General features: G+C 42.9%; 1 protein-coding gene across 5 annotated transcripts in view; it reads right to left on the bottom strand.

The window, feature by feature from the left end:
* The window catches only part of LOC121328750 (arf-GAP with coiled-coil, ANK repeat and PH domain-containing protein 3-like), a 152,899-nt gene that overhangs the window by 11,360 nt on the left and 119,098 nt on the right, over positions 1 to 22,441 (bottom strand). Inside the window, exons 11-24 of one of the 5 annotated variants that reach the window (XM_041273782.1) lie at positions 20,024 to 20,136; positions 16,141 to 16,192; positions 15,826 to 15,926; positions 14,814 to 14,925; positions 13,294 to 13,502; positions 10,471 to 10,540; positions 10,255 to 10,349; positions 9,304 to 9,572; positions 8,325 to 8,423; positions 7,014 to 7,106; positions 4,534 to 4,754; positions 3,867 to 3,976; positions 2,467 to 2,577; positions 727 to 788 (exon numbers count right to left, since the gene is read on the bottom strand). In XM_041273782.1, the coding sequence (XP_041129716.1) occupies positions 727 to 788; positions 2,467 to 2,577; positions 3,867 to 3,976; positions 4,534 to 4,754; positions 7,014 to 7,106; positions 8,325 to 8,423; positions 9,304 to 9,572; positions 10,255 to 10,349; positions 10,471 to 10,540; positions 13,294 to 13,502; positions 14,814 to 14,925; positions 15,826 to 15,926; positions 16,141 to 16,192; positions 20,024 to 20,136 (1,717 nt within the window). Of the gene's footprint in view, positions 1 to 726; positions 789 to 2,466; positions 2,578 to 3,866; positions 3,977 to 4,533; positions 4,755 to 7,013; positions 7,116 to 8,324; positions 8,424 to 9,303; positions 9,573 to 10,254; positions 10,350 to 10,470; positions 10,541 to 13,293; positions 13,503 to 14,813; positions 14,926 to 15,825; positions 15,927 to 16,140; positions 16,193 to 20,023; positions 20,137 to 22,441 lie in introns of all 5 variants that reach the window. The other 4 variants (XM_041273781.1, XM_041273783.1, XM_041273785.1 and 1 more) reach the window with 4 other exon arrangements.

The following is a 22,441-nucleotide window of genomic DNA, read 5'->3' as shown; positions in this document are numbered from 1 at the left end:
GAGAGCAAGACCATTCCTTCAAGCAACAGACGGGACAGCTTGGCCAGGGCCCTGCTCTAGTGCTACTGTGTGCAGCTGCTATTCACAGTGCGCACCCAGAAGGTCACTAGTTGTTTCCCTGCCTCCTGGATTTTGAGGTGCATCCAGACTTGCTCAGAAAGACATCCACAACTTTAGAGCACGCAAGATATTCAGTGAAACTAAAAAGAGACAAATGAAAATGAACAAGCAGTCTCATTTGAACTTTTATACTTCTAAAATGAAGGAGCTAGAAACACTATCTTTATAAATGTTCATCTAATTCTAAATATTTTTAGTGTTACTGAAATATTGCTGCTAACAGACATTCCTCTCAAGTAAATTATGTATTGTGCTAAAGATTTGGTGGTTTCAGTGAAAAGGTTCAAACTTTCTCAAACCATTCTCTTAGCTCCTATACACATTTCACACTGGCCAGTACAGAAGTGCTCTCTTTCTGCTGTCAATCTACAGTATGTTCACAAGTAACCACCTTGTAAGCACAGGCTGATAGTTAAAGGCTTCCCATTCTAATGCAATGAATACTTATACTATTATTATATAATTATCGAGTATTATAGAATAATAATATCAGTATTGGCCCCACTCAGGGCTGGCTTCCCTAACAGTCCTCTATATTAAGACAGATAAACTCCTGAATACACTTTTTGTATTGCTGTTCTGTGGGGCTGCTGCTGGGATATTGACCTGGCTGTCCAAAAGGGCCTTCAGACTCCCGCATCTCCTCATTCATCCGAGCCAGCCGCAGCCTAGAGAGAGAAAGAGAGGGAGAGGGAGAGGGGGGGCAGAGAGAGAGGGAGGGGGAGAGAGAAGGAGAGAAAAGGAGGGGGAGAGAGGGGCAGAGAGAGGGAGGGAGAGGAGATGTTGGGACAGATATAGAGGAGAGGAAGAGAGGGGGATAGAGAAAGAGGGATAGAGGGGGTTAGAGAGGGATGGAGAGGAAGGAGGGTGGGAGAGGGGATAAAGAGGGAGAGGAAGGAGAGAGAGAGACAGAACAGAGGGAAGAGGTAAGTACACCAGCGAAGGATGGACATCTACCAGTAGTTCACAATTCCATGCATTTTCCAATGTTGAATGTGATGCTTTAGAAATAGGCATCTGTGCTAGTTTGAATATGGGAAGGCATACTGATCGTTGTGATTCTGAACGATCTAAAACAGATTCGGCTCCAATCCCTTCCAGATCTTTAAAGAGCAGCTCCTCTTTTTTCTACTGACCCCTTTTGTACGAGGTTTCATCTCATATTTACTGTGCTTCATTCTGAGTGTCTCTCACTGCAATTCATCATTACTGTGCTTCATTCTGAGTGTCTCTCACTGCAATTCATCATTACTGTGCTTCATTCTGAGTGTCTCTCACTGCAATTCATCATTACTGTGCTTCATTCTGAGTGTCTCTCACTGCAATTCATCATTACTGTGCTTCATTCTGAGTGTCTCACTGCAATTCATCATTACTGTGCTTCATTCTGAGTGTCTCTCACTGCAATTCATCATTACTGTGCTTCATTCTGAGTGTCTCTCATTGCAATTCATCATTACTGTGCTTCATTCTGAGTGTCTCTCATTGCAATTCATCATTACTGTGCTTCACTCTGAGTGTCTCTCACTGCAATTCATCATTACTGTGCTTCATTCTGAGTGTCTCTCACTGCAATTCGTCATTACTGTGCTTCATTCTGAGTGTCTCTCACTGCAATTCATCATTACGGTGCTTCATTCTGAGTGTCTCTCACTGCAATTCATCATTACTGTGCTTCATTCTGAGTGTCTCTCATTGCAATTCATCATTACTGTGCTTCATTCTGAGTGTCTCACTGCACACTGTAAATTCTTGAGTTAAGGAATCCTAGTACCCTGCCATAGACATTTGATACATAGGAGTCAGCGCCATCTAATGACCAGCTCCTGTGGATCAATAAACAGCTGTGGCCTGCACCATGCTGTCAATATCAAGACACTCTGGCTAATCTATCCTGTGCATAGCTGTGGCAGCCAATTGAACTCAGGTAAAAAAAAAAAATACAATTTAAAAAGCACCTACACCCTATAGTAAAAAGTAAAAAACTAAACTAAAATAAATAAAGTAAGAGCTGAGGGGCAGTAAAATAAATAATCAAACTGCATTTGGAAGAGCAGCTCTTCAGAGTGGGACTCTGTGCTCCAGAGTCAAGCAGATCACACAGCTCTTTGTAGGTATTTCTGTTTGTTCAAATCTATCCTATTTCAAAGAAGACGGATACTTAAATACATGCTTTAAATATATTTGGCACCCCTCCACCATTTTCAAGCTACAAAAAAGACAAAGTAAACACTAAATCATTTCAAGGACAAATGTTAAGGCTGGAATTCTTTTTCAAAGTCTTCAAAGAGACAGTGAAAGAGACTCCTTTTTGAAATGCTATCAAGCCTCAGCCAGATTGCTCACAGGGTGACGATGTCTGCGTTGGCAGCTTGAACAGCTATGCTGAGGGGGTCCTGCCCGTCCGCGTCTTCACCGTGCTGATTGGCTCCTCTTTTCAGAAACAGGCATACTTGACTACAAGGAAAGAGAGCTCCAGTGAGCAAGTCATTGTCAGCAGTGATCTCTTTTACAATGTGCACTGATGCCTTCAGGCTGCTCGTTGCAGCTTGTGATGTGCAAGCAAGCTGGCTGCTATGGCTATGGAAATGTAACGCTGTTCAGCTGAAGAGTCTAACCTTTACTGAAAAGATGCAGCACTGCACGGATTCTATTAAAAAATAAGTCTTCATTATTCATGGTTTAACCCATATTATCAAAGTTGATAACATATGCTGAAACTAGAAATGGCACAACTAAAATGTGAACAAAACCAAGCACCCCGGGGAAATGCTTAAGCATGAACCACACCCACAGTACAGACATATCCAGTGTGCCTCCATGTATTCCCACATTCATATATTCCCAGATAATCTCAACCGCTTGCACTAAACAATGTCCTTACCAAGTTTCGCCGCAGCTGGATAAAGGCTTGTGGCAGAGCAAAGCTGTGCCCTTTAAATTGGCAGGGATGGGGTTAACTTCCCCTACCTGCCTGGGTTTATTATGTTCAGGTGGCTGGGGTTGATTAGTTGATTAGGTTGATTAACGATCAATCAGCGCCCAGCCACCTGATATAAAAGGAGGCCTCTGCTTCTCATTTGGAGAGAGGGAGCTGAGGAAGCAGGTTGGTGGTTTTTGGTATGTGATTTTTTGAGATTTGTGAATCCAGTGAAGGCATTGCCCAGCCTGGAAATTGTTATTTTTGTAAATTTTGCTTTTTGTCTTTCTTTGTGTTTAAATTGTTTTGTTTTGGCCCTTGTGCCCTTTCATTTTTGTGTTTCTTTATAATAAAATAGTTATTTTTTTGAACTGCAGTCTGTCTCTGGGCCTCTTTCCACTCGCCAGCCTGCCACATTTGGTGTCAGAAGTGGGATGGACCATCGTTGGCGGTCGTGCCCAGATGTGCCACCGGCAAACTGGTGTGGCCGGTGTGAGGAGGACGGCCACAACTGGGCAGGATGCCCGTACAACCAGGCCCAGGAAGAGGTGCAGTATTCACCCCGGGCATCAGGGGCCACCCCACTACCTCCAGCACCTGAACATAATAAACCCAGGCAGGTAGGGGAAGTTAACCCCATCCCTGCCAATTTAAAGGGCAGAGCTTTGCCCTGCCACAAGGCTTTTCAGATCTATGCAAAAATGTATGTGTGACAAAAGACCATACACTACATAACGGATCAGTGGTGCTTTTGTGATTCCACTAGTCTGATTTTAGTCTGATGCTCCAGCCACACTGCACTACCAGACCCACCCTGGAGACTTACCCGGTGTGTCCCAGATATGTGGCGTGGTGAAGGGGGCCCCTTCCACGGATGTCTCTTTGGTTAACGTCAGCCGCATTCTGCAGAAGGAACTCGCAGGCTATTAAAGAACCCTGTAGGACCACCACAACACAACAGAGGCCATAAACATGACTTTGGATCATTATAGTGAGGATGCATTCATAATTGTTCTGTATAAAACAGGGGCGTTCATGCTGAGATTGCAGAATTCAAAATGCTCCACATGTGAAATACTTATTGGATTAATGTGCTGGTGAAGGGTCTTTATCAACGCTCCACTGAAGAGATTATTAAAAATACCTCGTGGAAAGGTTTGTTTCTATTTGTATTACTGGAGTAATTTGTGCAAATTTTAAATTAAAATATTGATAAAATTACCCAACATCTATCAATCAGCCTAAAAATACTATATAATAAATGTATGTGTCCTGAATTGAAATGAAGAGTGTTCTATTGCGAAGTACAACTGACCTAAACATTGCTGGATGTAAATACAGTGTCTTTTAAATCACTAAATAGGACTAAATGTTTTTATATACCAAGAGGACTGCCTGCTTTCGTAATCTTGGTTCAGATTCAGTGACCTCAATGCTGATAATTGCACTGTTTAGATTAATGGAATGGAGCTTGTTTCGTGCCAGGCTCTTACCCCAGTAACCGCTTGTATGAGAGGGGTCTTGTTCTCATCCTCGTCGTTAATCCAGTTGACGTCAGCTCCGTGAGCCAAGGCTTCTGCCATGACTGGCATGTTGCGAGCCTGGGCTGCCTTGTAAATGAGCATCCCCGGGGTCAGCTCCCTCAGGTCCTCCGTGTCCGATGCCTCCTGCTCAATCTCAGCTTCCCCACTCGACTCCTCGGAAACCTCGCACTCTGAAACCAGCAGAGAAGCCTGTAGCTGCCCTTTCTACACACAGTTCTGATCCGAGTGCACTCACTGCTCTGCACACACAGCACTGATCCGAGTGCACTCACGGCTCTGCACATACAGCACTGATCCGAGTGCACTCACTGCTCTGCACACAGATCACTGATAGGAGTGCACTCACGGCTCTGCACATACAGCACTGATCCGAGTGCACTCACTGCTCTGCACATACAGCTCTGATCCGAGTGCACTCACTGCTCTGCACACACAGCACTGATCCGAGTGCACTCACTGCTCTGCACATACAGCACTGATCCGAGTGCACTCACTGCTCTGCACACAGATCACTGATAGGAGTGCACTCAGTGCTCTGCACACACCACTGATCTGAGTGCACTCACTGCTCTGCACATACAGCACTGATCCAAGTGCACTCACTGCTCTGCACACACAGCACTGATCTGAGTGCACTCACTGCTCTGCCCTTCCTCCGTTTACATAATAACAAAGTGACAAGGGGATTGAAGGACACAGAGCTAACAAAGCAATTCCAGGACAGGGTCTCTAACATGTATTACTATCACTTTTTCTAAATGAAAGAGGTACACATTATATTACATGTGTATTTGTTTTTTAATGGCATTTTCTTCATAGCATTTCTATAGACAATATAGAAAGCTGCTCTTCTCACTGGAGCTGCTTCTGGGACTTCAGCAGATGCACTGCATTGAAGTGTCTGCACAGAGCTTCAAATAAATCAAATTCACCTTTACCATAATGTGTGATTTTTTATATAGGAATTACAGCCACATATTAGATAAGATGTACTGAAATTATGTTCTTAGCACTGTGTACTTTAGAAAAGAAAATGCAATTTTTCTCCATCTCTCTATTATATATTACTACATTCCTGAAGCCATTTATAAAGGGGACTCCAGTCAGAATGGATGTGTTTCTGGTGCACAGCTAGGACAATGGAATTTATAAAGGGGACTCCGGTCAGAATGGACGTGTTTCTGGTGCAAAGCTAGAACAATGGAATTTATAAAGGGGACTCCAGTCAGAATGGACGTGTTTCTGGTGCACAGCTAGAACAATGGAATTTATAAAGGGGACTCCAGTCAGAATGGACGTGTTTCTGGTGCACAGCTAGAACAATGGAATTTATAAAGGGGACTCCAGTCAGAATGGACGTGTTTCTGGTGCACAGCTAGAACAATGGAATTTATAAAGGGGACTCCAGTCAGAATGGACGTTTTGCTGGTGCACACCTAGAACAGTGGAATTTATAAAGGGGACTCCAGTCAGAATGGACGTGTTTCTGGTGCACAGCTAGAACAATTGAATTTATAAAGGGGACTCCAGTCAGAATGGATGTGTTTCTGGTGCACAGCTAGAACAATTGAATTTATAATGGGGACTCCAGTCAGAATGGACGTGTTTCTGGTGCACAGCTAGAACAATTGAATTTATAAAGGGGACTCCAGTCAGAATGGACGTGTTTCTGGTGCACAGCTAGAACAATGGAATTTATAAAGGGGACTCCAGTCAGAATGGACGTGTTTCTGGTGCACAGCTAGAACAATTGAATTTATAAAGGGGACTCCAGTCAGAATGGACGTGTTTCTGGTGCACAGCTAGAACAATTGAATTTATAAAGGGGACTCCAGTCAGAATGGACGTGTTTCTGGTGCACAGCTAGAACAGTGGAATTTATAAAGGGGACTCCAGTCAGAATGGACGTGTTTCTGGTGCACAGCTAGAACAATTGAATTTATAAAGGGGACTCCAGTCAGAATGGACGTGTTTCTGGTGCACAGCTAGAACAATGGAATTTGTGGAAAACTCTGACTGTCAATGTCAGTTACTTCAGCTGATAGACAGCAATAGGCCTTTACAGATAATAACAACGTGAGGCTTGTCTACAGCTCTTTGTAGCTTTGTACTTAGAACCTGACTCAGCAATCTGAAGATATCCTCCAAGCACTGTTTTTACAGATAAGCATACACTGTTGTTACATTTCCTTTCTAAAAGCCAGTCGTGGGCCTTTACCACATTCATCCTTTTCATGATAATATTCCACTTAATCATTATTGTATTCAGCATTTACCATTATTCAGTGTGGACAGGTTTCTGTCTTTATTTCACTCTTTTACTATATATGCCCCGATAGATTTCAGTAATGGAACCTAGCAGAGCTTTGTGAAGCAAGCCTGGCTTTATAGCCAACAAGCAAGTTGGATTCCCCCTGTAATGCACTCACCTTCTTCGGTGACGCTGTCAACCACTGAACCGAAGACCAGGATATCTGTGCTGCCATCCGTACTGCCTCCCAGACCACTGTCACTGCTCAAACCTGCAGGACCAACACAGGACAAACCAGGAGCACTTTAATACAGCCCTCCAGCCGGTCAAACGAAGGGGCTTGAATGGAGGGGTGACTGCAATGATGAAGCTTGTTCACAATGTATCCCCTCACTGAAAGGGTTACAGGATGAAGCTTCTTCACAATGTATCCCCTCACTGAAAGGGTTACAGGATGAAGCTTCTTCACAATGTATCCCCTCACTGAAAGGGTTACAGGATGAAGCTTGTTAACGAGGCTCTCTCTGCCTCTGAACAACGCTGATTATGCACAGGACATATCTAGACAGTTGTTGGGACATTATATTTTATTTGTATTATTGCATTTTTCAAGTTTTCAATTCATAGCAAAGGGATTTCCCAAACAGTAAAATCAATTTTGGCTAATCCGTGTTTTTATTAATTCAGGCTCAAGATGGTCCCAATCTGCACGGATTAACAGGGTTCTACTGTACTGAGAAAATGAAGATGGTACAACATGGAGGTACCACTGATTAGTCAAACAGAAAAGTGACAGGTCGCCCCCACAGACGGGTAGTGCATGTGATTGTGAAGAGATGTTGGCTTGCTGAGGTCTGTAGAAGCAGATCAGAGATGGGTAGTGCATGTGATTATGAAGTGATGCTGGCTTGCTGAGGTCTGCAGAAGCAGATCAGAGACGTGCAGTGCATGTGATTGTGAAGTGATGTTTGCTTGCTGGTCGCTGAGGTCTGTAGAAGCAGATCAGAGATGGGGGTAGTGCATGTGATTGTGAAGTGATGCTGGCTTGCTGAGGTCTGTAGAAGCAGATCAAAGACGGGTAGTGCATGTGATTGTGAAGTGATGCTGGCTTGCTGGTTGCTGAGGTCCGTAGAAGCAGATCAGAGATGGGAAGTACATGTGATTGTGAAGTGATGTTGGTTTGCTGAGGTCTGTAGAAGCAGATCAAAGACGGGTAGTGCATGTGATTGTGAAGTGATGTTGGCTTGCTGGTCGCTGAGGTCTGTAGAAGCAGATCAGAGATGGGGGTAGTGCATGTGATTGTGAAGTGAAGTTGGCTTTGGTCTGTAGACGCAGATCAGATATGGGGGTAGTGCATATAATTGTGAGGTGATGTTGGCTTGCTGAGGTCTGTAGAAACAGATCAGAGATGGTGGTAGTGCATGTGATTGTGAAGTGATGCCCGTTTGCTGGTCACTGAGGTCTGTAGAAGCAGGGTTAGTGCACTCACTGCGTGGCCCAGACCCCGTGTCGAAGTAGGAGAAGAGGGTGTCGAGTTCATCAGGACAGAAGAGCGAGTCCCTGCGGAACTTCCTCTCTAGAGCAGCTGCTGCAGGACACCAACACAAATGTTAATTAACATTGCAATCAGGGAAAGGCTTGTTAGCGAATTAGAAAAATAACAATCTAATCATCATGCACCAAAAAGTGACAATTAATCACCCACAGATGACAGTGATGACAGTTAGTCCGACTGGTGGGCTAAATACCCTGCAAGCCTGTGATTGCTGGATTAATGTAATCACCTTAGGGAAGCTACTGTGGTCTGTCTAATCCTGGTTTGTAATTATCTGCAGGACGCGACAGGAATCTGTGTTTAAAATGGCATTCTTCCTTCTAATTATACCAGCTTCATCACTCTTCATGGATGAGACATTTTATTACTTTTACTGTGTGAAAAAATGCTACTTTAAAGTACTAATAATACTAATATAGAAACACTAAAAGAAATTAAAATGCAGTGAGAAACGTTTCAACTGCAACTTTCTCAATGCCTTTAAATGCTGGAATGGTAGCACTATTATTTTACGCCCAGAAAATATTTCCCACTTAAGATGCTACAATCCCCTCCTGCCCCACCCTCGCATCTTTATTTTCTTCCTCTCTTTTTACTGTTGCTTTGCCACTCTTGCGTACGTGACTAACTAGCCACTCCCACCTCTGCAAGCTTGATGTCCCATTCGAGGATAATTAGCACACGCCCACTCCTTTTAATGTCATCCGGAAGAGACCAAACACACATGACACATCTATCAATCACTCATCTATCAATCATACATCTATCACTCACACATCTACCAATCACACATGACACATCTATCGATCATACATCTATCAACCACACATCTAATCACACATATATCAATCACACACAACTGTAATAATTGTTGTAGAATTCTGGGCTCCACCCTGGCAGAGCTGCGCTGTACCTGATTTGACAGGCTCTCTACACTGGGCTCCATCCTGGCAGAGCTGCGCTGTACCTGAGACGAGGGTTGCAGGGGATGCATTCCCCACTTCCTGTCTGTATCTCCTGCGAGTGGCTGGTACTTTGGTGGAGCTGTTGTGTCTCTGGCATTTTTTCACGCTCCACCGGCGTGATTTCTGCTCCACTTCCCTCAGAGCCTCTACAATGGGCATCTTCTTCAGGAACTTTTTCTCCACATATTTGGCTTTGATCCAAGCCTCCTTCTCCTGCCTGCACAGTGACAGGATGAGAAGAGAGAGTAGTGGCAATGTGGCCTTCAGAATACAAACCCTGCAACCTGGGCCCCTGAGTAGCTCTGCCCTTAGCTGACAGCAAGTTTTCCTTTCAGCTGATTTATTCAAGAATAAAACTATAGACATAAATACATTCGCTGTAGGATTACAACGCAATTCATTTTGGAGCTGAACCAGTATCAATAAAGTTTATAAAGCAACACTGTTGATATGTGTTGCACACAAAGGTATCAAAATGAACTTCCTGTGGCTCTCACTTGAAGTGGCGGCAATGCACTATGGCTTCCTTGTGGAGTTTGCCAGGGAATTTCTGGTTATTATTGTATAAGCTAATGAATCACCAATCTATTGGATATTTACCTGTAAACGCATGCACATACCTTATTGGTCTGCTGTTAATTTTTTTGTTTAACATACTTTATATTAACTTTAACTCAAGTCATATTCATTCACTTCCTGTGTTTAGGTAACATGACCACTCCTAACCCCCACACAATCCAGTCAAGGACGGAGGGATCATATTATCTGTGACACAGGAAGCAGCCACAGGAAAGATTGTTATGCGTTTAGCACTGCTTATAGAATCTGAAGCACACAATCTCCAGCAGATGAAAGGCTGTTATGCGTTTAGCACGGCTTTAAGAATCTGAAGCACATACCTTGAACTGGAAGATACCGGCTTCTTGAGACCAAGCTCTTCGTACCTGGTTTCATAAATGTGGTTCATAATATTGTTACCCAACTCACACATCAGCTGCAGAAGAAAAAGACAAATGTTTTCAATCCTGTATAATCAGTATAATTGTATAATTGTATAAGTATCACTGTATAATTCAGTGAATCGACCAGGTTTGATATCATAGGAGGAACTTTACCTTCAGTAGCTCCGGTTCCCAGGAGTCTAAAGTGAGCGAACGGACCTTAGAGCAGTGGACACCCAAACTCCTAGAACAAAAACATCATATATTATATTACAAAATAAAATCTAAAATAAAATAGAGGGGTAATCAATTATATATCACAATGTTTTATGTACATATTTGACCACTTAAACAGATTACATTGATTCTATGGATTTTATTTACAGTAAACTAATTGGGACCAGGGTACAGTATGATTGGATCATCTAAATAAAAGGATTAATTTAACCCTTTACCTGTAAATACATAACGTACAGTACTGGGCTGTTACCAAATACCAGAGAGAATGACAGGGCAGAAGAGTGCAGCACACGAGGGGCTGGCAAGAGGCTGATAAATACCAACGAGAACGACAGGGCAGAAGAGAGCAGCACACGAGGGGCTGGCAAGAGGCTGATCAATACCAGAGAGACAGGGCAGAAGTGCAGCACATGAGGGGCTGGCAAGAGGCTGATAAATACCAGAGAGAACGAATTGATATATAAACATTATTCACAATATACCTGATTTGTTCTTTTTAGTTTTTTTAAACTGTCTGTGGAAATGTCATTCCCAAGCCACACTTCAGTCCAGGGTTATACAGCCTGGCAGTGTGGCGCCAGCCCACACCGTCTCTAACTTGGAGTTATATAACTATACTGTGTGGGCGCAGGGCAGTCCAGCCTAACAGAATTTTAATTCTGTCACCTCTCCCATTATGTTTTCACAATTACTGTCTTTTGTGCGTGGGAACAAACCACTTATAAAGCACAGAGGAAGTGAGCTCTGATTCCTGTCTGGTAAACTGGTTAATTAGCAGTCCAGACCGCCACTCTCCTGTCTGCTTCCACTGTCATGTAAATGGTAATTATTTATGCAATGGTTGAAATCCCTGTGCTCTATCTGGGCAAGCACTGAACCAGCAGCATGCATTAGAATGTATTGCCACTCCTTCTTTGTTTATCGCCAGGGGATTCTTAAGCACGTCGCTAGCAGGAAGTGGAAATATTTCACGTCTTGTTTAGGATGTCGAGGTTTGCGGGATGAAAACACAGTAATAATTGTACAGCTTCTTGTGTTACTCAGACCAGAGTATGTTGTTGATGTTGAATCATTGGGATTCTCTATGAACTACAGTAGCTACTTGGAACCGCATGAGCGCTGAAGGGCCACCTCCACTTCTAATAATCTGGGTGTTTTTTTATTTGGAATGGGATTTTATCAACCTCTATTTTGGGCATACAGAAAGCTTTATTTCTGAAGGTAGTACCAGATATCATGTTTAAAATGAAAATACTTGTTTGTTATAAAAAAAATTGGGAAGCTTTATGAAATGGTTTTATTAGCTTGTTAGCTGAATCGAACAATGGACTTCTTGCCTTTCCTGCAGTCGATAAATGTTTCAAATCGTAGCGGATCTTAAAAAAACACCAACACACCTTTGTACCCGTCTTATGCACCTCACAGAGAGTCTTTAATCCCTCTGTGTAGCCGCGAGCCGCCTCCGCAACCCGTGGTGTTCTCGGTCTCCATGGTTTCCCAAGCCGCGCCTTCTGTATTGTCGCGTTTGTCAGTATGAGAGTTCGGGACTGTTACATGTTTTCGCGTCGTACTAAAACCCAATCTCCAGACTGTCTAAAAAAAAAAAACTATAATGAACATAATTTAGATCTTTTATTTAACATCATGTAATCAAAGAAACTACAAAATGATATCGCAAAACACACGACTGAGGTGCCGACTGTGGGGCCTGACGGCCTGTGATTCTGTACAATCAAGGGATAGTTTTTTCCGTGGCTGAATGTTAAAACTGGGCCTGGAAAAGCTTTACAATTGAAAGAGTGGGTACCTGTAGTGATGCAAAGGGATGTCTGTACTGTGGATCATGTTTTTATCGGCCAGGTGGTGTGTGCTATTGAGCAGTTTGCTGCGACTTAGATGGAAAACTACAAATGCTGTATGTAATTCAATATGTTTAAATGTAACATTATTCAAGTGGCAGGTTTTAAGGCTGGGATAGTGAGTGATGTGGCTGGGAGAGTGAGTGATGTGGCTGGGAGAGTGAGTGATGTGGCTGGGAGAGTGAGTGATAGTGGCTGGGATAGTGAATGAAGTGGCTGGGGTAGTGAGTGACTGGGATAGTGAGTGATGAGGCTGGGATAGTGAGTGAAGTGGCTGGGAGTGTGAGTGATGTGGCTGGGAGAGTGAATGAAGTGGCTGGGATGGTGAGTGAAGTGGCTGGGGTAGTGAGTGATGAGGCTGGGATAGTGAGTGATGTGGCTGGGATAGTGAGTGAAGTGGCTGGGATAGTGAGTGACGAGGCTGGGGTAGTGAGTGACGAGGCTGGGGTAGTGAGTGATGAGGCTGGGGTATGAGTGAGTGATAGTGGCTGGGATAGTGAGTGACGAGGCTGGGATAGTGAGTGACGAGGCTGAGGCTGGGATAGTGAGTGATAGTGGCTGGGATAGTGAGTGAAGTGGCTGGGATAGTGAGTGACGAGGCTGGGATGTGAGTGTAGTGGCTGGGATAGTGAGTGATGAGGCTGGGATAGTGAGTGAAGTGGCTGGGATAGTGAGTGATGTGGCTGGGATAGTGAGTGAAGTGGCTGGGATAGTGAGTGAAGTGGCTGGGATAGTGAGTGACGAGGCTGGGATAGTGAGTGACGAGGCTGGGATAGTGAGTGACGAGGCTGGGGTAGTGAGTGACGAGGCTGAGGTAGTGAGTGATGAGGCTGCGATAGTGAGTGTAGCGGCTGGGAGAGTTTGTGAGGTGTCTGCGGTTGCCAGTGAGGTTGTGTACCTGTGGATCCCCGAGCACTCGATGCACAGCAGGATGCCCAGGTTGATGCTGGCCCAGCGTGGGTCTGCCTGTCCACAGTCACAGCACACCTCGTTCCCCGGGATGGACTGAACGCGCTGCAGGATGCTCTCCCCTTTGAGGCTGCGGTCTCGAGAGTCGCTGGCAGAGTCGATGCTGCTGGTGGAGGGGGAAGCGGTGCGGTCCAGCTTCTGTGAGACACAAATCAGAATGAGAATTACCAGAGCAACCTGAAACATCCCGGCTAGCATCACCTAACGAATGGGTTCATTTCTACTGGACTTATCTGAGAGAATCATAAAATACAGATTGGACAGACACTGTCTGAAAGCGAGTGGTCAGTGTCATTAAGATGGCCCAGGACTGTGAGGAGAACACTGAAAATATGAAGTCTCCAGCTGAAATGTAGGAGATACTGGCAGCAGTGGTAGCACTGGTCGACTTGTCGAATAGAACAATGACAGCCAATATCAGAAACTGGTAGTTTACTAGTCACCCGTGACATGCCCGTCACGTGATTGGGAAGTGCACGGTTTCAGATTTCACAAACAGAAAAGTATTACATAACAGTAGTTCACAAATAGAGCACCAGACATGATCAAACACATGGATTATTAATATATTTTACTACAGTGGCGACTAGTCAACCGATTCAAGAATTCGAATGTTTTATAACATGTTCTTACAAACTAGAACGGTTTATAGTTTTTCCCCACATGCCTTAGGTTTTATTCCACTGGACTGCTTTGATTACACTAGCTGAGAGCTTTGCAGAACAGTGGAAACAATTTTGTAAGCCATTAGCTTGGTTAATTATTGAAACATTCACTTTAGGCTTTGACCCTGAAAAGGCACCCATCACTGCGTTCAGCTCTATAAATCATTCAGACCTCCCAAAGCAATCAACAGTGTACAACGGCTAAATCAGCGAGTGTCAGGCGAGACAGGCAGGGGTACAGTGTACAGAATTTAAAAACCTTTGGGAAAAATAGCTTCTGGTACATTTCCCTTTTGTTTTGTATTAAAACATGACGTACATACTACTATATTTATTAAAGTATCTTCAAATGACTTTATTTTACTGCCCCCTTTATATGATGTTTGCTTTCATTATAGCCGCTCTTATTGTAATTACCTAATAAGTCTTCATTGTGTTTTGATTATTGGCTGGTTCCACAGACCCTGATTAGCACTATCTAATGCTACTGTAGGTAAAGTGCGCAAGATGAATGCTAATTCGGTTCTGTGAAACCAGCCGTATGAGTTCAGGAGCAGCTCTTCACTTCCACTTGCCTGCCATAGACATGTTAGTAACACCAGAACCCTCCGTCCTGCCCTGAACCCACCTGTCTGCCATGCAGTCCTGGGCCTCAAGCACAGAAAGCCAGTTTGCTCAATGCTATGGTGGTTTTGTGATGAAGCAATACATCATTAATAAGCCCTGTCTCTAACACACTGGACCCAAGCTGATGCTGGCCAGGTCCTCCCTGCTGGACACTCACTTGGATGCAGAAACTGTCTGGGCTCTCCCTGTAGGCGGAGGCTATGCTGGCCTGCACAGCGTGGATCCAGGCCTGACGCAGCTTCTCAGAGTCAGCTTGCAGCATACAGCTCCTGCAGGGGAGGGAGGGACTGTCAGGGGGACACTCAGGGTGTCAGGGGGCACTCGGACTGTCAGGGGGACACTCAGAGTGTCAGGGGGACACTCAGACTGTCGGGGGGAACTCATAACTTATAACGGGCAGTTATAATTATACAATCATGTAGATATGTACATGTAGGAGTTCTATAGCCTTGTGCACATGTAGGAGTGCTATAGCCCTGTGCACTATGTAAGAGTGCTATACCCCTGTGCACTATGTAAGAGTGCTATACCCCTGTGCACATGTAGGAGTGCTATAGCCCTGTGCACTACGTAGGAGTGCTATACCCCTGTGCACTATGTAAGAGTGCTATACCCCTGTGCACATGTAGGAGTGCTATATCCCTGTGCATATGTAGGAGTGCTATTGCCCTGTGCACTATGTAGGAGTGCTATAGCCCTGTGCACTATGTAGCAGTGCTATAGCCCTGTGCACTATGTAGGAGTGCGATACCTCTGTGCACATGTAGAAGTGCTATACCCCTGTGCACAAGTAGGAGTGCTATAGCTCTGTGCACTACGTAACAGTGCTATAGCCCTGTGCACTATGTAAGAGTGCTATAGCCCTGTGCACTATGTAAGAGTGCTATACCCTTGTGCACATGTAGGAGTGCTATAGCCCTGTGCACTATGTAACAGTGCTATAGCCCTGTGCACTATGTAAGAGTGCTATACCCCTGTGCACTATGTAGCAGTGCTATAGCCCTATGCACTATGTAAGAGTGCTATACCCCTGTGCACATGTAGGAGTGCTATAGCCCTGTGCACTATGTAGGCGTGCTATACTCCTGTGCACTATGTAGCAGTGCTATAGCCCTGTGCACTACGTATGAGTGCTATACCCCTGCCCAGAAGGGCATTTCTGTCCTTACTTTGTCGGGGAGACGACTTCAAAGCAGAAGCGGCGCTCAATGTCCTCACAAGGCTTGACTGAGCAAAGCCTCAGGTCCTCCACCACCACAGTGAGTGTATCCTGCAGTGCAATAGGAAACACAGTCAGCTGCAGCAGCTGTTCCTCTTGAGAACATGATGTAACCATTCCATTATCACACTTCAGGGATTTGAAGAGCAGCAACTCTTCCGGCCTCTGCCATTAGCTTATTTAAACCACCCACCTGGGTCTGTACAAAACAGGGTTGCAAAGAACTATTCTGATTTGAATAAGACATACAATTAAGGGGCCTTGCCTTTAGTTTCTTCTGGTACACCAGCTGGCTGTTCTGTACTGAGAACCACCTCCTAGAACAAGAAGAAGGAACGAGTTACTGAAACCTGAAGCCTCGTCAAAGGCACTGTGCTGTAAATGGATCTCTAATGATTTCATCTTTGGGAGAAAGCATGTAAAAGCCAGTCTATTGTAAATGATCGTTCATTAGAGATGCATGACACCGTCATGGGAATGCATTTAACACAAGCTATTCCACATCTATCATCAGAAAAGAACTTTGAGGGCTGCAGATGAAAACAGGTCTTCTGTTTTTTACAAATGTTAAGACAGAATCAATGGAGTCCAATCTACTGGGAGATGCTCACCTCCTCCTCATGTGCCAAGCCTATAGAAAGGCTATCTGAGTCAAGGGTTAGCTTCACAGTGCTTGTGTTCTGAGTTTTGAAACCAACTGATCTCTAATGAATGATAATATATGTAGAATGTGATTCTCAATGAAAGCTGTGCAGGGCTTATCCTCCATGTCTTTGTAATTAAAGAAAGCTCCCAGTGTACAGAATGATTTAGGCTTGGTCCTATTCACAGAAGGGTGATACGAGGGTGGACACTTCTCAGAACATCTCAGCCACACTGGAAAGATTGCATTAATTTACAAACTGTAAGCTTTAGAGTCCTGTTTACTGAACTGCCAGTCCCAAAAGCAAGGAACGTCCTGGGAAGAAGGACTGAGGGCTGCAAAGGTCTCTGTGCATTCATGCAAGTGTCAAAGAGATGCTTTATTAGGACTGGATGCGTCTGGGACAAGCTCAATATTCATATCTCATCATTTCTAGTGCTGGGACGAATATGGAGTGCTCAGGTCTGAATATTGTTTGAATGTATATACATGTATTATAATTTGTACCATAGTACAATTTAATAAACTTTTCGCAGTAAAAGTAAAAGTAAAAGGCTAAAGCAGAGAACAATGCAGTAGAATGTTATTTATTTCCAATGTCATGTATGCATTAGTTTCCTGTGTATGATATTGTTTTGTCGTTTTTAAATTATATGAATAGGTTTGTTCAAATATTTCTTATATTATATTTACACTATAATATAATCATTTGTGACTTTCAAAAGTTAAGAAATGTGTAAATATAGCACCAAAAACTTTAACCAAAAAAAGACTGAAGACTATGTAATCAAATATTTATTCCTAACTGAGGACAGTAAGCCTTGACTTTCAAAAAGACAGCTAGCTAAACAAAAAAAGCATCCAATATGCTTTAAAATGCATGTAGCTTTAGACCTCTCTAACCACACACCCACAGCATCCTTAAATAAAGAGGCACTGCCTTCCAGGCTTCCAGCACTGTACACGTGCAAACTTACATAAAAGAGCGGTGCACTGTTAGCAATGATCAACAGTGTTGTTAAATATCTATACACCAGTGAATACTAGAGTGCTGCTTACCCACACAACCAACTCATCTCGCTGCTTTCTACAGTCACTTCCACAGTCAATGCAACCCTAATCACACATTACCAGGGGCAAAGAGCCCAGTTTCAGCATGCACTTCAAGTCTTTTTATAGACAGCATTTCAGTGTCACACAGAATTGATAAAAAGACCTTGCATGCTCATTGAAGATACAGTGCTTCTGGTTAATGGTTTTATGCACTTAGTTAAAGTGTTGCAGGTATGTATGTATACTGTACTAGTTTTACACGCATTCAGGGAATGGATGTATGTGTCTCATTAAATCTGAAGTGTGTGTAAATTCCCCCTTTCTGGTAGATAATTAGTTATATATAAGAACATAAGAAAGTTTACAAACGAGAGGAAGCCATTCAGCCCATCTTGCTCGTTTGGTTGTTAGTAGCTTATTGATCCCAGAATTTCATCAAGCAGCTTCTTGGGAAGGATCCCAGGGTGTCAGCTTCAACAACATTACTGGGGAGTTGATTCCAGACCCTCACAATTCTCTGTGTAAAAAAAGTGCTTCCTATTTTCTGTTCTGAATGCCCCTTTGTCTAACCTCCATTTGTGACCCCTGATCCTTGTTTCTTTTTTCAGGCTGAAAAAGTCCCTTGGGTCGACATTGTCAATACCTTTTAGAATTTTGAATGCTTGAATTAGGTCGCCGCGTAGTCTTCTTTGTTCAAGACTGAACAGATTCAATTCTTTTAGCCTACCTGCACATGACATGCCTTTTAAGCCCAGGATAATTCTGGTCGCTCTTCTTTGCACTCTTTCTAGAGCAGCAATATCTTTTTATAGCGAGGTGACCAGAACTGCACACAATATTCAAGATGAGGTCTTACTAGTGCATTGTACAGTTTTAACAATACTTCCCTTGATTTAAATTCAACAATTTTCACAATGTATCCGAGCATCTTGTTAGCCTTTTTTTATAGCTTCCCCACATTGTCTAGATGAAGACATTTCTGAGTCAATAAAAACTCCTAGGTCTTTTTCATAGATTCCTTCTCCAATTTCAGTATCTTCCATATGATATTTATAACGTACATTTTTATTTCCTGCGTGCAGTACCTTACACTTTTCTCTATTAAATGTCATTTGCCATGTGTCTGCCCAGTTTTGATTCTTGTCTAGATCATTTTGAATGACCTTTGCTGCTGCAACAGTGTTTGCCACTCCTCCTATTTTTGTGTCGTCTGCAAATTTAACAAGTTTGCTTACTATACCAGAATCTAAATCATTAATGTAGATTAGGAATAGCAGAGGACCTAATACTGATCCCTGTGGTACACCACTGGTTACCACACTCCATTCTGAGGTTTTTCCTCTAATCAGTACTTTCTGTTTTCTACATGTTAACCACTCCCTAATCTATGTACATGCGTTTCCTTGAATCCCAACTGCGTTGAGTTTGAGAATTAATCTTTTGTGCGGGACTTTGTCAAAAGCTTTCTGGAAATCTAAATAAACCATGTCATATGCTTTGCAATTATCCATTATCGATGCTGCATCCTCAAAAAAATCAAACAAGTTAGTTAGACACGATCTCCCTTTCCTAAAACCATGCTGACTGTCTTCCAGGATACTGTTACCATATAGGTAATTTTCCATTTTGGATCTTATTATAGTTTCCATAAGTTTGCATATAATAGAAGTCAGGCTTACTGGTCTGTGGTTACCTGGTTCAGTTTTGTTTCCCTTTTTGTGGATCGGTATTACGTTTGCAATTTTCCAGTCTGTCGGTACCACCCCTGTGTCAAGAGACTGCTGCATGATCTTGGTTAGCGGTTTGTAAATTACTTCTTTCATTTCTTTGAGTACTACTGGGAGGATCTCATCCGGCCCAGGGGATTTGTTTATTTTAAGAGCTCCTAGTCCCTTTAACACTTCTGCCTCGGTTATGCTAAAGTTATTTAAAACTGGATAGGAACTGGATGACATGTGGGGCATGTTGTCAGTATCTTCCTTTGTAAAAACTTGTGAAAAGTAATCGTGTAATATATTTGCTATTTTTTTCTTCATCTATGATTTTGCCATTTGTATCTCTTAAACATTTAACCTCCTAGGTATCTAGGTAATGCATTTAATAATCAAACAAGAAATGTATAAAGCAGATTATACATCATGTATAAAAAAACAGCAATTAAGGAATTGTCAGAATTCCATCTTATATTGTGTATAGATGCCATCCTGTGCAAAAAACATAGGGTACAAGTCTAAAGAAAATGTAATAATAGGTGTGTAGGGTGTTTCAGTTTGAACTTCCTCTCACCTAAACTGCACAAGATGACATCTCATAAAATAAGAGACATTAGGCATACAACACATTCACTTCTACGAGAGACGTACGTTTTGTCTCCACATTGTGATCCTTTGCTGAACACAGCCCACTGTGCGTACTTGAGTTTACGTGTACCCTTTGGGAAGATGCTAGTTACCTGTTCCATGTCTTGAAGGCATTGCTGGCTCTCTTAAACAGATAGCCTTCCACGACCACTCCATTAGAGGCGTCCACATTGAACTCTGCTTTGGAGTCATCGTAGGAAAAGTCCTGCAAATTCAAGCAGCAGAGTAAGAACCATGTTGGAAATGAACAGGGCTGACCTAGAATCAATACTGAGGATCACCCCGAGAGAAGGGGCTGGCCAACAGCTTCACTGACATTTACTTCAACGACTAGCAATAATACATTGGATTCAAGGGGTGTTACTGAATCTAGAACCAATCCAGTCAGTCTGCCACTGGAACTGACTTGAAAGTTTAGGATTGCAGGCTGGCAGGACTCCATCTCTCAACACTGATGGTGGAAGTTACCTTGTGTGAAGGACAGTGGGTTTTAAATCTCACACTGCAGAACAATAAGAAGTATGCAGAACTGTGAATATATTATGCAGTCTGGGTATACTGCACTTGTGTCATTCTTCATTGGTGTAATCACCTTCTTCAATGTTGCTGTACATAAATAGTGCTCTTTTTTCAGGTGTGGCAGGCATGTGTACCAGTCTGTGTTATATAAAGAATTACAGAAATATGTGCACAGCACAATTACAAGGCTTCATAACAGGAATAGAACATGCCCACACTGTAATACACATGTAGACTTAAAATAAGAAAACATTATAACAGACTTGATTTAGTGAAGAATGATAAGGCTTTTGCTGCTGAAAGCCAATATAGAGGTCTTAGCACGTGTGGTGACCAAGTATTCACAGTAATTAATTGAAATCTTGGGTTTACACACAAGTGAGCACTGAATTCATTTTCAAGGTTAAAAGACCCTTTTGCATGGAAGATTTTATTGCTTAATAGCTAGTCTGCGAGATAAATGCTCATATCAACGAGGTGAAATGTTGCCAGGCAACACGTACTAGTTAAGTCTCATTACTGCAATGGCTTTATATGTGATTGGATAGGCAAGCCTGCCAGCAGTGTTGTAATGAGCAGAGAACGATTTGATCCAAAGGGATAGCTCATTGCTTGTAAATGGACTGCCTTACATCAAATTAGATCGCTGCCTATTTTATCACTTGACATATCGCAAGTGCGGGGGAATGTTTGCGGGATGCCTTGGGCATTATTTTATAAGCAAAGCCCAGCATCGCGCATGGTTTCGATGCGCTTGCAGGATGACCAGAGATGAGGAATGAAGCCACACCTGTGCGCAACTGTCATTACTTAATCATGCCGCGCTTCTAGCTACCACTGACTTGAAAGTGATTCAGAACCAGATTCGTTCATTTCCATCAGCAGCAGCCCAGTTTCAATTGGGTCTCTGTCAGCCCCGGTTAGGATTTCAAGCTGGCACGGCTCTCCACACTGATGATAGAAGTTATCTGATGACTGTCCAATGTGATGGAAGTGAGAGGCAGGTTTTAAATCTTGGACTGCAGACTGCATCTATTATTCAGGAAGGGGGTGTTGGCTGTTGGTTCATTTATAAATTGCAATTATAATAAAACATGGTAGCGGTGATCTTTGATTTCTGTGTAATGTCCGGTTGCAAGTTGGATTGTACACTGGAGAGGGAAACTGCCCCAGTTTGATACTGGGACAACAGGAGAGTTTTCAGCACTGGTTTCATGGTACAGATGGAAATGTTGCTTTAGATATTTCATCTTTATTAATATTCTAGCAGTCTTTTTAATTGATCTAAACACCGGGGATACCCCACGCTTTAAATTCCTCTTGCTCTCTGCTATTTTACATCTTTATACGGATAGAGACTCACATCATGCACTGTTAGATGTCTGATATGTAAAACCTGCTTCTCCAATTTGAGAATGTTTACAATGAATTGGCCCCATATTCTCATGGGGATTATAGCTGGATTTTGTTAGGCACACTCTGATAAAGGTTTCAGAATATATAGAGGTTCCTTTTGGACATTTAATCCAATATTGCCACGATTCTCTCACTAAGAGATCTGATATGATTTGTACATGAGACTAACGAGGGTCCTGAGTTGCTGTAGATTCAAACCCAGGTCCTGATATAAATAGCAGGAGAAGATGGTGAATGACCCTGACTGGAGTCTCCTGCTGTATAAAATCAACACTGTTCTTGTGCAGTACTGTAATCTCAAATATCTGCACTGTAATGTCCAAGTGTAAATGCACACCATGTGAGCTGTAAATAATGATTGCTCATTATCATGCAGTTCATTTACTAATGTTGCATTAAACAAATGAATTACCACATCACACTAGGAAGGGGTGCATAATTAAACTAGTACATCACAGCCCTGGAATCTGAATACTTAAACACAATTTGTTTACGATTAAGGCACTACAATGTTTTAAACTCCTACTCAAAAGTAAAATCTTTTAACTTAAAAACTAAATAAATACAAATGCATT

Source organism: Polyodon spathula, chromosome 16 (assembly GCF_017654505.1).
Source record: "Polyodon spathula isolate WHYD16114869_AA chromosome 16, ASM1765450v1, whole genome shotgun sequence".
Lineage (NCBI taxonomy): Eukaryota > Metazoa > Chordata > Actinopteri > Acipenseriformes > Polyodontidae > Polyodon > Polyodon spathula.
Note: the sequence above shows the minus strand (reverse complement) of the source record. Positions and strands in the feature narration are given on the sequence as shown.